Consider the following 17,747-nt stretch of genomic DNA (forward strand, 5'->3'; position numbering starts at 1 on the left):
AAGATCCCTGACTCCAGTCACCTCCCTCTATAGGTGAATACACTGGAGAGGAAAAAGCAGCTTTCTCGGAGTCACGTGCTAAGAGACTGCAACCATGGACAGAAGGATGAAATCAGCCATCTGTATGCCTCATCCTCTCGGCGGTCCAACAACCGCAGAGCTTCCGCCCTAGGCGGGACCAAAGAGGGGGCTTGAGGTCAGCGACCCCGGTGTGACCTGCAGTAGCAGCAACACCTCCAAAGACTGATGGGCATCTCGTGGTCTGCTCAAAACTCCTGGTCAGGGAGCAAGCAAGCTCGAGTATTTCTCTGCTCAAACACACAACCCCTCAGCCACGCATCCTCTTGCGGAGTGGGGTGGGGTTGGGAAGGACAACTTTTCATTCTGGGTTTTCAGAAGTGTGTAGCTCAACTGGTAAAGAATCCACCTGCCAATGCAGGAGACCCGGTTGGATTCCTGGGTCAGGAAGATCCGCTGGAGAAGGGAATGGCTACCCACTGTGGTATCTTGGGCTTCCCTGGTGGCTCAGAGGGTAAAGAATCTGCCTGCAATGCAGGAGACCTGGGTTCCAGCCCTGGGTTGGGAAGATCCCCTGGAGAAGGGAACGGCTACCCACTCCAGTATTCTGGTCTGGAGAAGCCCATGGACAGAGAGCCTGGCGGGCTACAGTCTACGGGGTCACAAAGAGTCAAACACGACTGAGCGACTTAAACTTTCAGAAGCCTTAACAGATTTACCAAATCGCTTTACTTCTCTTCTCTTGGGCTTCCTCATCTGAAAATGAGATAAACCTATCACCACCTTGCAGTGTTTTGTCTTTTTTACATAGATCTAGTGAGCGGGCCTGTCCCTACTGACAGCAAGGTCTCAGTAAGTGATCGTACCTCCAGAGGAGTCATGAGACATGAAAAACGGTCCCTTCCTTCAAGGGTTTACAAGCTGATGCTAAAAACAGGGCAAGTACAAAAATAACCAGACTAGGAATCCTTGGCAGGTGCCATTTTACCCCTCAGAATATAAAGCAAACTGAGTTGACACCTTGGCAGAGGATCTGAGTGCTTGTGGCCCATCCCGGGATGGGAGGGTCCTGCCTGGCTGGCAGGGGGAGGAGGTGGCATTTAGTATGCCCTTGCCTGACAATAGTGAAAGTGAAAGTGAAGTCACTCAGTTGTGTCCTATTCTTTGCGACCCCATGTCCTCTAGCCTACCAGGCTCCTCCATCCACAGGATTTTCCAGGCAAGAGTACTGGAATGGGTTGCCATTTCCTTCTCCAAGGGTGATAATAAGCCTTACCCAAAGAAAAGAGCCGACTCATTAGAAAAGGCCCTGATGATGGGAAAGATTGAAGGCAGGAGGAGAAGGGGATGACAGAGGATGAGATGATTGGATGGCATCACCGACTCAATGGACATGAGTTTGAGCAAGCTCCTGGGCATAGTGAAGGACAGGGAAGCCTGGTGTGCTGCAGTCCATGGGGTCACAAAGAGTCAGATATAACTGACTGACTGAACAACAATAACAAAGGAAAAATACTCCAGGTAGAAGAGGGTGAACAAAGCCCCAGAAAGCTCACGGAAGGAGACAAAAGTTGTATCTGTGACAGAGTGGCTTCAGGGCATGTTAAGACTGGTGGCAACAATGGGTCTGTCCTTCCAGAAGCCAAAAGTTCAGATAGCTTCTGGCATCTACTTTTCTTCCCTCACTGAGGGTGCCAACAAATGTCAATTAAGGGGATTGTTTCAGGATGTGGAAATTCATTTACTGGCAGCCAATGCTTGAAAATGTTAATAATTATCAACCCAGGCAAGAACCTCCATTGGCAACACAGGGTAGGGCATTCTTACACTTAATTCCCTAGGCCAGCCAGTTCCTTCGGTCACATTGCTAATTTAGGCTTCAGCTCCTTGTTTGAAACATTTCATTTTTTCTGATGTTCTGAGATCAGGTTTAATTAGAGATGTATGCAAAATTGGAAATAAATGCCTAGTAACATACTATGCCTTCCCAGGAACAGAATCTGGGGCTGTATACTGTGAGTTCTTCGATTGTCTTCATTAGGTTATTTTTAAGTAGTGAATTAACTGTTTGGAAGAAATGTTATTAACTTCCATGACCTTTACCCCCTGAACACCTCTAGAATTTTTCCTAGCAGAGTTGAGGGGATGGGAAGTCAGCTCCCACTATTCCGGCTCCAACACACTCTGGGGCACCACCTTTCACTTCTTGAATCTATTGTCCTGTTGTCACAATGTGCTCATTTAAATCACAAGCACGAATTCTTTGCGGGCGCCATTGATCCGAAAGGGGAGTCTATTGCAGGGAAAGGAAAAGCTTTCAAGGTTAGTTAGTGGAAATAAAATGAGCGAGCTTGGTAAATTTAGAAAAGACAGCACATGTCAACAGGACCTCGTAAAAGACAAACAAAACGGGGGAGCCAGCAGTGGACGTGCATGGACGGTTTGCATGTACTCTCATTCCAAGAGTGAGGGGCATCACCAATACAGTGGGACTTGGGCAAGGAGGACTAAGGTTTCCAGAAAGGTTGATATGCCCCCACTGGTGGCCCTGGTGACAGCTCCATCCCCATATGACTGTGATACAATTAAGAGAAAAGTGTGCAGATGCAGAGCAGGCGGTAATTAGGAGTGGGGAGCAACATGACTTCCAGTTAGCAGCACCCTGAAGGGAACTTAGGAAGGAGTCTAGGAGGGGACAGGTGCCACTGAGGCAGGAGAGGTGCAGAGGGAAGAATCTAACAGCTTCCATGAGCTTAGGCTTTGCGTATAGCCCAGGAACCCTGGGTTTCCCTGGTGGCTCAGACGGTAAAGGGTCTGCCTGCCCTGTGGGAGACCCAGGTTCGATCCCTGGGTTGGGAAGATCCCCTGGAGAAGGGCATGGCAACCCACTCCAGTATTCTTGCCTGGAGACTCCCATGGACAGAGGCGCCTGGTGGGCTGCAGTCCACGGGGTCTCCAAGAGGCGGACACTCACACACACAGCACACCGGCTTAGGCTGCCCAGGTGGCACAGTGGGTGGAAAGGGAATCAGCAGTGATCACCACTGTGGCCAGTTTCACGGCCTCCAGGGCTCCCACCTCCTCAGCAGGAAGCCCAGACTTTTCGTTGGTGTCCCCAGGGTCCTAAGTTGCCTGGTTCCCACCTCCTCTGGGCTCGTCTCCAGCTCAGACCACTTGCCTTACAGACACGGCAGTCCTGATGGCCTTGCCAGCCCCCACCTCCATGCTCCATCCTCACGGCTTTCCTGGCAGCGCATCTCCCAGCTTCACGTGGTCCCAACTTCCCCTGGGAATGCTCCCCTAAACCAGCCATTATCAAAGTGGGGTTTGGGGGCCCCCACCAGAGGGTCCATGAAATTAAAACTATTTTTGTAACAACACTAATGTTTGCCTTTTATACTCTCTCTTACGTGTGTATATAGTTCAAAATGTACACTGAGGTGGTTTTAGAGTCCACACTACTATTAATCTTGAAGAAACTATTATTTGTCTAGTTCTGGTGTCATGTCAAAGAATACCCATACTCATATAAATGGCTATTATGATTAAGTTCCTCCTTTTTCTGACTACATACCTGTGTGAGGCCATATTTTCTTCAAGTAACACAACCCAAACAGTATTTCATAACAGACTGAATGGATGAGAAATGAGAATCCAGGTGTCTTTAATTAAGCTAGACATTAAGCAGACTGCAAAAATGTGAAATCCTCCATTCTTCTCATAATATTTTTATTTTGAAAATATTATTATACAAATATTTTAATTTGCATTATGCATCAGGTTTTGTGTTTACTGAAGTGAAGTGAAAGTCGCTCAGTCATGTCCGACTCTTTGTGACCCCATGGACTATATATAGTCCATGGAATTCTCCAGGCCAGAATACTGGAATGGGTAGCCTTTCCCTTCTCCAGGGGACCTTCCTAACCCAGGGATCAAACCCAGGTCTCCCACACTGCAGGCGGATTCTTTACCAGCTGAGCCACCAGGGAAGCCCTGTGTGTTTATTACTGTTATTTTTAAATTAATTAATATTTTTATAGTTTTCCTTTTCAATTTCGCTTTTAAATTTTATTTATTATTTTTGGCTGCACTGGGTCTTCACTGCAGTGTGTGGGCTTCTCACTGTGGTGGCTTCTCTTGTTGCAGAGTGTTGGCCCACTAGTTGTGGTTACCGGGCTCTAGAGTTCAGGCTCAGTAGTTACAGCACGTGTTGCTCCTCGACATGTGGAATCTTCCGAGACCAGGGATTGAACCTCTATCCCCTGCATTGGCAGGTGGATTCTTTTTTGTTGTTGTGGCAAAGAGTTGGACACAACTGAGTACTCACCCATGCATCCATGCCAGTCTCTAAGTCATGTCTGACTCTTGTGCAAGACCTCATGGACTGGAGCCCACCAGGCTCCTCTGTCCATGGAATTTCCCAGGCAAGAATACTAGAGTGGTTTGCCATTTCCTTCTCCAGGGGATCTTTCTGACCCAGGGACTGAACCCGAGTCTCCTGCCTTGAGGCACTGGCAGGCATATTCTTTACTGAGCCACCAGGAAAGCCCAACAGGTGGATTCTTAACCACTGAACCACCAAGGAAGTCCCTCCATTTCGATTTCTGATCCAGTAAACCTCAGTAGACTTAACCCACAAAAACAAAAGCTCTTTGGGATCCTCAGTAATTTGTGAGTGTACAAACGTCCTGAGACCCAAAAGTTTGAGAACCACTTTCTTAAACTGAGCCAACAACAGGCAGAGTAGAGCTATAACTTAGCTACGCCTCTACTTTTGCACACAGATTCCACCAAGTTAATGGCATTTTCACACGTGTCTTCCCCACTGCATGTGTACTTCTTGGTTGCACTTTAACCTCTTCATGTCTGGCACAGAGCAGAAATTCCAGATAAATGAATGAAGTAGAAGGCAAGCCCTCCTGGACACACATCATGGACTACCACTTGAGTGACATGCAAACATCTATAGGAAGGCAGAAAAATATCTGTATTATTTTTTTAATAGGCTCAAGTTGTTACCCGGCCTCTCACTTGAATTTAGACATAAATATAAATGGTTTTTTTTAATCAGAAAATTCAAATGAAAATTTAGCCTAAGAAACAATTCTGCTTCTACTCTGTTAAACATTCAGAGACAGTCATGCAAGCAAGTAATTGGTGGGATACACCATGCAGTGGGTCTCACCAATCCAGCCATCAAAAAAGCAGTCAGGGCAAGGACTCCAAGGAGCACGACTTCTCCATCTTTGTTCGCTGTCAAAGGTAGACCGAAAGCAGATGGCACTAGAGAATCCAGGCCAGAACGGTGGTGTTTACCTTCAGTTTCATGGTCCACACTCACTCCCCATGTTCCCAAGTCAAGCTGCCCTCCCGCACATCAGGGAGTGGACACGCCATTCCTTGGGGGGCAGAAGTGTGCCATATCCTACCCCCTCTTTGTCCCGGACACATTCTCCTGCAAAATCAGAAAAGCAGAGGGGGAAGATGATAGACTTGGGGTTGATGCCCTGAGCAAAACAGGATCTCTTACCTGCGAAGACCAGGAGGTTTCTCTTTCAGAGCCAGAGCTCAAGTCAAAGGAGAGAGCAGTGAATGCTGACCACTAGGGGAGGCCCAGTGTCTGTGTGGGGGGGGGAGGTGAGAGTGTGTGAGTGTGTGTGTCTATGCATGTGTGTGTATCAGAAAGTATGTGTGGGGGGAAGAGAGAGAGGCAGGGAGTCGGGGCAGAGATAGCTAATACCAAGAGGCGCATGTATGCTCTTTTGGCTAAGTATGGGGTGGCCCATTCCAAAAACAGCCCCGTTAGAAACCCAACTGTATAATCACTGCTGTTGATCTAGGAATCAGGCATTTTTAGCTCTCTCTCTCTCCCTCTCACACACCCACACACCTCTGCCATCTCTCTTTATAGATAGATAGATGATATATAGATATGTTTATCATATGATGACATATGTTTATCATCTTGAAACATTTTTAAAAAGCCCTTTAATCAGTATACTAAACGTCCCCCAGTCCTTTCCACATTTGCAGAAATCATATGTTCATGTGACTATGGAAACAGATTCTCAGGAGACTAAAGACATGAAGGGCCCAGCATCCTTGGGGTCATCGCTTAGAGCACCGTAAAGATTCTGATCTCCCAGAACAGAGCTTCTGGTTCCTCTGGTCTCTTGTCATTTCAGATGCTGAGGCAACCAGACACGCGATAGTTCTCTCAGTTGTCTTCAGAGGGGGTCAGATTTTAGGGGCTGGCCAACAAGATACAAATATGAAACACAGTTCTGGAGGGACTTCTCTGGAGGGCCAGTGGATAAGACTCCTTATTTCACTACATGGGCACAAATTAGATCTCTGGTTGGGGAACTAAGATCCTGCATCAGTTCAGTTCAGTCAATCATGTCCAACTCTTTGCCACCCCGTGAGCTGCAGCACACCAGGCCTCTCTGTCCATCACCAACTCCCGGGGCCTACCCAAACTCATGTCCATTGAGTCGGTGATGCCATCCAACCATCTCATCCTCTGTCCATGTAGCAAAAAAAAAAAAAAAACACCCCACAGTTTTTGAGAACAACTTCATGGAATGATGGTTGTGGGAAAGCTTTCATTCACTGTGTACCTATAATTCACATATATTCATTACCATGCCTTCTTCTCACAAAGATCAGCGTTAACATTCCCATTTTATGGATGAGGAGACTGAACCTCAGAGAGGTTACGTGGCCTAACTGTTCCCACTTGGTCAGCATCAGGGCCAGGTCTATGAAGCCAGGTCTATGCCAAAACCACCGTTTTGCCACTGACCAGCCTTCCTGTGACCCCTGCATCCTCGGCCTTCCAGAGCCCACGTTCAGAACCAGGCCCATTCCTCTATATCCTACGTGTTTTCAGGATCTTTCCTTTCTCTTGGAGAAAGAAAAAACTCCACCTGAAGGAAACACGTTCACTGGGAGAGAAACACAGACCTCTGACATCTTATATTTCTAATCTCCTGATTCCATCTCTCTTTCGTGCCAGCTTCCACCTTCCACAAACCTGCTCTTCTTCCCAAGGTGCCAGGTAGGGAAGCATCATCAACACAGATCCGCAGACAGACCCAAGAAAACATTCTCACAACACCCTTGTCCGGGTGAGTCCAACCAGGACCTTTTCAGATGAAAACCCACGCCCTTGCTTACTGGAAAAAAGTCAGGAGCTTCAGATTAAATGGAAAGTTTTGCAATAGAAGAGGTTTTCATTTCACTTGAAAACCAACGTACAACCACATCCTCAACTCAGGCCGACTCCCTGCCAATGAGATGCCCTCTCCCCCAGCACATCCAAAGCGGGCACCCAGGGCGGGGGCGGGCCCCGCCCCCATTGGAGGCCCGCCCTGGACCACCTCGGCCTGTTTCTGGGGCGGAGCCCCCCACCCACCCGTCACTCACCCAGGAGGGCCGTCTGAGGGTGGGTCCGAGCGTGTCTCCCTCTGGAGATGGACCTGGGAGGAGGCCGCCGCTCCCTGGCCTCAGCAGGGAGGAGCAGGGTCGGTCCGAAGAGCAGCAGAAAGCAGCCCACCAGCATCTTTTCCATCTTCAAGAAGAGGAAGAGGGGCTAGGCTGTAACAAACACAACGGGAGAAGAGGGCTGGGTGAGGCTTCCGGGGCTCTGAGCCCCACACACCCTCCCGCCCCCTGCCTTTCCCCAATCAGACGTGCCGCTGGTACTTAAAATGCCATTTGTGTGTGTGACCCTCAGACCCCACTGGTAGGCTCTTGAATGGCCTGAGCAGGGCGTGCATAGTTGGAATTTTTCGCCACTTTGGTCACGATAAGACTGAACAGAAAACTTGGGGGAAAAAAAAATCTACCCTGAAGTTTCTTTTCAATCAAATTTATTTTCAACTATTCGTAGTCACATTCTATATCCTGGATTTGAAAAAGGGAAAACGCCACCCAAGGAGTCCAAGTAACAATATTTTCTTAGTCTAATAACGGCGGATAGCAGGAATTAATCTGTATGTTTCCCAAGGAATTCACATACAGCTGCATAAGTTAATATGACTTAGCCTCCCAGCCTCCCTGCCTCCCACATGCGTCTATTAAGAGGGAGCGTGGTTCAGTGGTTAAAGGCTTGAACTCTGGCACCAGACTGCCGGGCTCTGGATTCTGACTCTGACACTTGCTGTGTGTGACCTTGGGCAAGCTACTTAACCTCCCTATGCCATGTGGGAATATGGGATAATATTAGCTAATTGAGTGACTTCACCCATGTAACTGATGCATTCAGGGTAGTGTCTGGCACATGTGGGGAGGTGAGGACAAGCAAGCAAGCAAAAGTGTTAGGAGACCAGAGAAGAACAGGATCCAGTGCAATGTTGAGCAAGAAGCTCTCAGATGCAGAAAGAATTTTAGCCCTGAGTTGAGTTTCAGATATCCACTGAGGCAAGACAGTTTCAATCGGAGTAGCACACTCTTGACCAGACTTGAACCGTTTTCTGTGCTGGTCCTGCAGGGTAGCTGCTGTTACAGGGTCTAGAGGAAAGATTCTGAGCAGGGAAGTGACGTGATCAGATCCAGGCTTTCCCAGGCTGGCCAGTCTCAATGCCTCACGTGGGATGGGAAAGGCACTTACCATGTGGTGAATGATATGGACTCTTCTGTCTGGCAAACCCTCACAGAGAAGGCAATGTCCTGGGACTAGGTTTAAATTGTTTTTCTTCTAGTTTCAGTCGATTCATTCAGATGAATGTCATAAGCAATTTATTAATTTACACAAATTAGTGGGGAGGAGGGAATATTTAAGGAGGAACAACATTTAAGGAAGATCATCTGCCTGTAAAGTTTCTTTACTAAGATCTCATCTTGTGCTTGGCCTTTTCACCCAGTTGATTTCATCTAATCCTCATACATATCTTGCGGCAATCAGAATTACTGTTTCTGCTTTTTTAGAGTTGAGGAAACTGAGGCTCAGAGAAGTTTAGTAACTTGACCAAGGCCACCCAGCCTCGTAGCAAAGAAGGGATTCAAACCCAGGGTAAGCGGCTAATTTACCAATTCACCAATTAACAGAAAACTTGGCTAGCTGCAAGCCAAGTCCCCAGAAGCCAATTCATGAAAGGCCATAGCTGTTTCACCGTCAGAGGTGGGACTAGGACAGGACAAGGGCAGGGATCACTTCCCAAAATGTGGGAAAAAAAACAACAACAACCTTAATAATTCAGTGAACTGTTTGTTCAGCAAACTGCTTTCAGGAATTGACCTGGAGATGAACCTAGGCCTGTCGACCTTCAAAGACCACAGTTTTTCACACTTGCTGTGTTTCACTAGCTCACTTTTCACTCTGCCTTAAGACTCCATTAAAAATAGCAGATGTTTATTCAGTGCTTACTATGTGCCAGGCATTGAGCCAAGTGCTTAAAATGTATTAAGCCATTTAATTCTTAAAGTAAGTAAAGAAGTTAAATAATTTACCTAAGGTAGTACTCTTGCCTGGAAAAGCCCATGGATGGAGGAGCGTGGTAGGCTACAGTCCATGGGGTCGCAAAGAGTCGGACACGACTGAGCGACTTCACTTTTACTTACTTTCACATGCAGGTGATAAAGGGCTGAAGCTCCAGAATATTGCTAGTTCATTATGGATAACTACTGCCCACCCCTTCTAAATAAAATAAAGCTCTTTACTAACTGGTCCCTTTTCATAGCCTAACCTGTAAGATTCCTTTTTAGAAAAGGAAGAAAACTTAAAAGATTTTCCCTCTTTCTCTGATCCTAAACCTACTGTTTATTTCAAGTTTCCTTGGTTTTATCAATTCTAAGTGTATTACATCATTTATATGTGATTTATTATTTTAGTGATAATCTCCTCTTCCTGTATGTGCAAAGTCCACGTTTGTTTCTTTCAAAATATATACAACATGCTCTCAAGGGTCCACGTCCATCCCGACACATCGGCAATTAAATCCAAACATTTAGAACACGTTGTGGTGATAATTATCATTTTCAAAAAACAAACACCATTTCCTGTGGCTTGGGTTTACTGTGGATTTCAAGAGGTGTTTGCATTTTCAAGTCACCATTGCTTACCAAAAGGCCCTGGAGATATGTGAGGGATAGGGAGTTGAGAATAAACAGAACTGGACTTCCCTGGTGGTCCAGTGGTTAAGAATCTGCCTGCCAATTCAGGAGACACGGGTTCGATCCCTGATGTGGGAAGATTCCACTTACCGAGGGACAACTAAGCCTGAAAGCTGAGCAACTACTGAAGCCCAAACGCCCTAGAGCCTGCGATCTGCAACAAAAGAAGCCACCACACAGGGCAATGGGAAGTCCATGCACCAGAAACAAAGGGTGCAACTGGAGAAAGCGCACCACAACTAGAGAAAGCCCGAGAGCAGCAACCAAGACCCAGTGCAGCAATAAATAAATAAATTTTTTTTAAAAAAGAATAAACACAACTAAACATTTCTGGTTGTCTAACCCCGAGCAAGTTACTTTACCTCTCTCTGCCACAGTGTCCTCATCTTTAAACTGGGGATAATAAGGAGATCTGGTTGTTCTATGAATTAAATAAGCTCAAATATATAAAGCACATAGAATGAGGTGGCAGGTGGGAGGAAGGTTCAAGAGGAAGGGGACATATGTATACCTATGGCAGACTCATGTTGATATGTGGCAGAAACCAACACAATATTGCAAGGCAATTATCTTCCAATTAAAACTAAATAAATTAAAAAAATAAAGCATATAGAATACTGCCTGGTATATAGGAAGTGTCCAAAAAATGACAGCTATTGTTATTATCTTTATGCAATCAAACCAATTAATATGAAGTACACATTGTTAATTGTGTCATATTGAGCCATTTAAAGTACCTTCTACTAACTTTGATGCTGACTTATGACTACTGTAATAAAATAATGACACACAAGTCCATAATTTAAAAATACAAGTTAGGATCTTAAAGTATTTAAAACTTTCTTTCTATAGAATGAAATAATGCCACTCACAGCAACATAGATGGACCTAGAGATTATCATACTAAGGTGAAGTCAGAAAGAGAAAGACAGATATCATATGATACCACTTATATGTGGAATTTAAGATATGACATAGGGAACGTATCGACGAAACAAACAGACCCACAGAAGAGAGAACACACTTGTGGTTGCCAGTGGGGAGAGGAGTGGAGGAGTTTAGGATTAGCAGATACAAACTACTGTATATAGACTGGGTAAACAACAAGGTCCTACTGTATAGCACAGGGAACTATAGTCAATATCCTGTGATAAACTATAATGGAAAAAAATATAAAAAAGAATGTATGTATAACTGAGTCACTTTGTGTAGAGCAGAAATTAGCACAATGTTGTAAATCAACTATGCTTCAATAAAATAAATTTTAAAAATTCCTTTTTCAAAATGCAATGGTACAGCAAGTCACAGTCTGGTAGAAAAGATTTCCAAGACATATATCCTTATATATCTATATATCATTTATATTCCAGACATAAATCCCTGTAACAATACAAATGACCCACTTGAAAATGTGCAAAATATTTGAACACTCACATCACCAAAGAAGACGTTCAGGAAACAAATAAACATATGAGAAAATGTTCAACATTCTCAGTCATTAGAAAAATGCAAATTAATAATCACAATGACAGGGACTTCCTCGGTGGTCCAGTGGCTAAGACTCTGCACTCTCAATGCAGGGGGCCTGGGTTCGATCTCTGCTCAGGAAACTAGATCTCAAACTCCACAACTAAAGATCCTGAGTGCCATAGTGAAGACCAAAGATCCCTTGAGCTAAAACTAACATTCCACACAGCCAAAATAAATAAATAAACATTAAAAAAAAAATCACAGTGACATTCCATGACAAATTCACCAGAATATCTAAAATTTAAAAGACTGATATAACCAAGCATTGACAAAAATGTAAAAAAACTGGAATTCTAATATGTTGCTGGTAAGAATGCAAAATGACACAGTCCTTTAGGGAAACAATACAGCAGTTGCTCATACAGTTCAACATACATTTCCCAAATGAGACAACACAAGGTGACCAACTGGTCTGGTTTGCCTAGAATTGCCTATGTTTTAGCACTGAAAGCCTTTCATCCCAGAAAACTTAGCCCTGGGCAAACTGGGCCATCCAGAAACCTACATATTTACCCAAAAGATATAAAAACACATCTACACAAAGACATACTCAGATGCTCATAGAAACTTTCTTTGTGAAAGCTAAACACTGGGAACACAAATGTCCATATATTAATGAACAGATAAATAAATTGTGGTACATCCATAAAATGGACTAATACTTACCAATTAATGGATGAATCTCAAACTAATTAGGCTGAGTGAAAGTAGCCAGACACAAAAAGAATACACACAGAACAATTCCATTTATGTGACATCCAACAAAGGGCAACAGTCCATGACAGAAAGAAGATCAATGGTTCTGATTTGATCTCAGGGGATTGGATGGGAAAAGGTCAGCTACATCTACTTCTGCTTCATTGACTATGCTAAAGGCTTTGACTGTGTGGATCACAACAAACTGTTGGAAATTCTTAAAGAGATGGAAATACCAGAACACCTTACCTGCCTCCTGAGAAATTTTGCAGGTCAAGAAGCAACAGTTAGAACCAGACATGGAAAAATGGACTGGTTCAAAATTGGGAAAGGAGCACATCGAGGCTGTGTATTGTCACCCTGCTTATTTAACTTACATGCAGAGGACAACATGCGAAGTGCAGGACTGGACGAACCATGAGCTGAAATCAAGAGTGCCAGGAGAAAGATCAATAACCTCAGATATGCAGATGACACCACCCTTATGACAAAAGAGAAGAGGAACTTAATAGCTTCTTGATGAAGATGAAAGAGGAGAAAGAAAAAGCTGGCTTAAAACAACATTCAAAAATGAAGTTCATAGCATCTGGTCCCATCACTTCATGGCAAATAGATGGGGAAACAATGGAAACAGTAAGAGACTTTATTTTCTTGGGCTCCAAAATCACTGCAGATGGTGACTGAAGCCATGAAATTAAAAGATGCTTGCTCCTTGGAAGAAAAGCTATGACAAACCTAGACAGCCTATTAAAAAGCAGAGACATTACTTTGCCAACAAGGTCCGTCTAGTCAAAGGTATGATTCTTCCAGTAGTCATGTATGAATGTGAGAGTTGGACCTTAAAGAAGGCTGAGTGCTGAAGAATTGACACTTTTGAGCTGTGGTGTTGGAGAAGAGTCTTGAGAGTCCTTTGGACTGCAAGGAGATCCAACCAATCCATCCTAAAGAAAATCAATCCTGAATATTCATTAGAACAACTGATGCTGAAAGCTGAAGCTCCAATACTTTGGCCACTTGATGTGAAATGCTGACTCATTGGAAAAGACCCTGATTCTGGGAAAGACTGAAGGCAGGAGGAGAAGGGGACGACAGAAGACGAGATGGTTGGATGGCATCACTGACTCAATGACATGAGTTTGAGCAAACTCCAGGAGTTGGTGATGGACAGGGAAACTTGGCGTGGTGCAATCCATAGGATCGCAAAGAGTCAGACACAACTGAGCGACTGAACAACACAGAGGCAGGAAGGAAATTTGGGGGATGATGTAAGTATTCACCATGATTGTGATAGAGGTTACATGGCTCTATACATTTGTCAGAGCCCATCAAATTATACACTTAAAACTGAAGTTTTTTTTTCTTTTTAAAAAATATTTATTTTTGGCTTCATCAGGTATTTGTTGCCCCATGGCATGTTGGGTCCTAGTTCCCTGACCAAGGATCACACCTGTGTCCCCTGCATTGCAAGGCAGATTCTTAACCACTGGATCACCAGGAAAGATCCCAAAGTGGAGAATTTTATTGTTTAAGTTCGACTTCAAAAAAGCTGTTTAAAAAAAATCTAAAGAAATAGGGGAAAGGATAGTGTATACAAGTCAACATAAAACCAGTATGACAGTATTAATATCTGACAAGATTGACCTTTTTAAACAATTCAATGGCAGTGAAACAAGAAAAAATAAGTCAGTACATGTAGCCCACATTAATCATTGTTTCTCAGTGTGGCATCTATAACTGCTAGCATTTGAAGAACAGAAGCCAGAGCCAATTCTCACCAGAAAATGGAATGACGTTTGAAACAGTTCCTTTCATAGATGGGCATATAAGAAGAATTGTTGTACTGAGAAATAGAGGTTAATTCAATCAGAACAGATTCCATGAAGTATTTGGGGGCATGGAAAGAATATTTAAAAAAAAAAAAAAAAAACAGTTTTGACTTTTGTTCTAGCAATTTTTCTCCTCTCCAGGAGACAATGAGTCTTTTCATTTAGCTTTACCAAGAGGGTGGAGGAGAGAGAGAGAGGAGATTGTTCTGACCGTCTTAGCTATAACTTCTAAGCATCACTGCTCCGAGTCAACTGACAGGCGCCTAGAATCTCACGGGAGCCAACACTGCCTGCCAGGGGCCTTGAGAGGAGAGGCTTGGCTCTGTCTCAACACGCCTTGTGACCTCAGTTAGGTGATTTAACGTTCTGGGCTTTAACAAGTCAGCTATAAAATGAGAGGCGTGACCTGGAAGCCACGTTTCCCAGCTTAAACCAGATCACAGGCCTGGACGACGCTGCTCTCCCGAGGAAGCCTGGGCCTGACACCCTCCCAGGCCGTAAACCCTGCCCCTGGATGAGAAAGGGGCTGAGGCTCTAGTATTTTCCAAGTGCCTACTATGGGCCCGGAAGTGAGCAGGGCACTTTGTGTATTATTATCTCATGTGGTCTCATAACCACTCTAGTTCCCAATTCCTTGGGTAGGACACCAAGAGCCACAGAGGGAAAGATGTTCCCCCAAGGCCTCAGAGCTCGTTAAGTGACAAAGCCCAGACTCTACCCCCGCCATCTCTCAGGCAGCCAGCCTACTTGCTAAAAAAAAGAGATTTTGAGTCCCCTCCTCTGTGCAGAAAGTCCTTAGACATCAGATACAGTAGTTTTGTCCCTCATAGGTGGCTGCTCCGTTGACATACCTTGGGTCCACGCTAACTGCTACTGTGTCCACCGGGACTCTCTCATACCAGCCGGCCCCTGCGGCCTTCCTGCCAGTCCCCTGCCTCAGACCAGAATCCCCAGCTCCCGCAGAGCTGGCAAGTGGAGCCCAGCTTCTGCTTGGACGGACTCAAGGTTGTGGTGCTCAGGACACGCTCAGTATTAGACGCTGAGATGTTGACCTGATGTTGACTGTGATTTTCACCCTGTGGTCTAGGCCTGCTTGCCAGCCAGGCCTTTCCAGGCACAGGCTTGAGTCCTTTCATGGAAGGGTAACTCCACGGTCAAGGGTAACAGGAGACTTGGCCTCAGCTCCCATGTCTTCCTCGAGTCACAATCACATCCATGGGTGGACGCTTTCTCACGTCTGCCAGCTCCCCGCTCCAGACCTCCCAGCAGGTCCTGCCACTGCGGCAATGCTCGATGTTCTCGATTTCTCACCTAGACTCCTCCAAAAGCTTTGGAACTGCTCTTACCGCCTGGGGTCCTGCCCCTAGCCTGCGTGTACAACTTCAGAGAAGTGTCCTTAAAGCAGAGGAGCTGAGGTCTGATTGTGGAGTGCTAGAAATGTTCTGCAGATTACTCAGTGCTTACTCATTAATGAAATTATGATTACTCAATTAATGAAAAATAATCCAGCTACGTCCCTGATTAGTGCACTTTCTTATATGTGTGCTTCTGTAAAATGTTTACTTAAAAAACAGGTAATGCTAAGTTAGAATAGCAGTTACCTTTAGGGGAGATGATAATTAATTGGGGGTGCAAGGGGGGCTTCTGGGGTGCCATTCTGAGAGGTAGTCACATGAGAGTGTTCATTTTGCAAAAGATCCATTAAACTGTTCCCTTACGGGGTTTTTTTGTATCGTTTTCTATGTGCTTTTGATTATAAGTTTACTTGATAAATGAAGTGTGTATAGTACTAGTCCTGCCCCCCTTGCTCCCAGAACATTCCATGGACAAAGGGATTCAGGGAGAGATGTGAGCTGTAGCAGAGATTTTGGAGGAAGTTTAATGGGTGTTCTCTCTTGAATGGGCTACTGTACACACTGGAAGGGATGTTAATAAGAATAAGGCTAAAAAAAAAAAAAAGAATAAGGCTATACTGGTGGTCCCGACCTGGAACTCCTTCTTAAGCCCTGGGATGTGCAAAATAATGTCCCTCCAAAGATGTCCAAGTCCTAACCCCCAGAATATGTGGATATATTACATTACACAGCAAAGGGGAATTATGGTTGCTGATCAGCTGACTTTAAAAATGGGGAGCTGCCGTATATCAATTATACCTCAATTTAAAAAATAGAAGAAAAAAAAAAAAACAGGGAGAGTATCCTGAATTATCCAGGTGAGCCCAATGTAGCTGTCAAGGTCCTCAAAAACGTAAGACGGAAGCAGCATGAGCAGCACTCAGCCTGACATTGCTGGCTTTGAAGATGGCAAGAGGCAGTAAGCCAAGCAATGAGGAGGGATTCTAGAAGCTGGAAAAGGCAAGGAAACGGATTCTTCCCTAAAGCCTCCAGAAGAAAGTATAACACCCAGTAAGAACTATTTCAGACTTGTGACTTCCAGAAACAGAAGATAAGAAACTTTTTTTAATTGAAATATAATTAGTTTACAATGTGTGGTAGCTTCAAGTGCATAGCAAAGTGATTCAGTTATACATACATGTATGTTTACACACACACATACATATATATGTATATATATTCTCAGATTTTTTTCCATTATATGCTATTATGAAATATTGAGTATTGATCTCTGTGCTATACAGTAGATCCTTGGTGTTCACCTAGTTTATATTTAGTAATGTGTGTGTTATGCCTAATTTACCTCTCCCCACTCACCCACTATCCCCTTTGGTAACCATAAGTTTATTTCCTGTTTTAAGCTTATCTATTTAAGATTTAAGTTTTAAGATTTGAGTTTATCTATTTTTGTTTTGTATCATTCATAGCATGTTTTGAGATTCCACATATAAGTGATAACATATAATATTTGTCCTCTGTCTGACTTACTTCACTTAGGATGATAATCTCTAGGTCCATCCATGATGCTGAAATTGACATTATTTCATTCTTTTTTATAGCTGAGTAATTCAGCTAGATATACCACATCTTCTTTACCCATTCATCTGTCAGTGGACATATAGGTTGCATAAACTTGTTTTATGTCACTGAGTCTGTGGTAAGTTACTGCAGCATCAATGGAAAACTAATACAGACATTGTCTAGGGAATCTCAGAAAGGTGGTGATATTCTCAGAGGAGATCTTGGGGGATGGGGGCATTCTTTATGTTTCACTGAAATGGAGAAGAAGAGGAATTAGAAAAATCAGAAAACACTGTTGATGGAGAAAAGGAGACCTTTCTGAGGGGCCAGTGTTAAGGTTTGTCACGGAAAGGGAGAAACTAAAAGCAGCAACTCGAGAATTGCATGTGAAGAAACCCAGGGCTCGCAAAAGATTTGACCCTTAGCCTTGACCCCTGTGGTCTTGAGCATCTCATCTTTTAGACAAGTGAAAACAAACTCACCTAACTGGGAAGGTGCCGGGACAAGCCCTAAAAAGAAATGAGATAAAATCCTTTGATCGACATCATTTTCTCTGATAGTAACTGTTTATTAGAATAATGCCCCCAAAGATGTCTATGACCTAATCATCCCAGAATCTGTGAATATGTTTTTGCCTTTTGTGGCA

General features: G+C 44.2%; 1 protein-coding gene across 1 annotated transcript in view; it reads right to left on the reverse strand.

The window, feature by feature from the left end:
• MATN2 (matrilin 2) overlaps positions 1 to 17,747 on the reverse strand; it is a 169,292-nt gene that overhangs the window by 147,465 nt on the left and 4,080 nt on the right. Inside the window, 1 exon segment of the mRNA XM_070477357.1 lies at positions 7,447 to 7,617. Coding sequence (XP_070333458.1) covers positions 7,447 to 7,591 — 145 coding nt within the window. The 5' untranslated portion in view covers positions 7,592 to 7,617.

Source organism: Odocoileus virginianus, chromosome 15, assembly GCF_023699985.2.
Source record: "Odocoileus virginianus isolate 20LAN1187 ecotype Illinois chromosome 15, Ovbor_1.2, whole genome shotgun sequence".
Taxonomy (NCBI): Eukaryota; Metazoa; Chordata; class Mammalia; order Artiodactyla; family Cervidae; genus Odocoileus; species Odocoileus virginianus.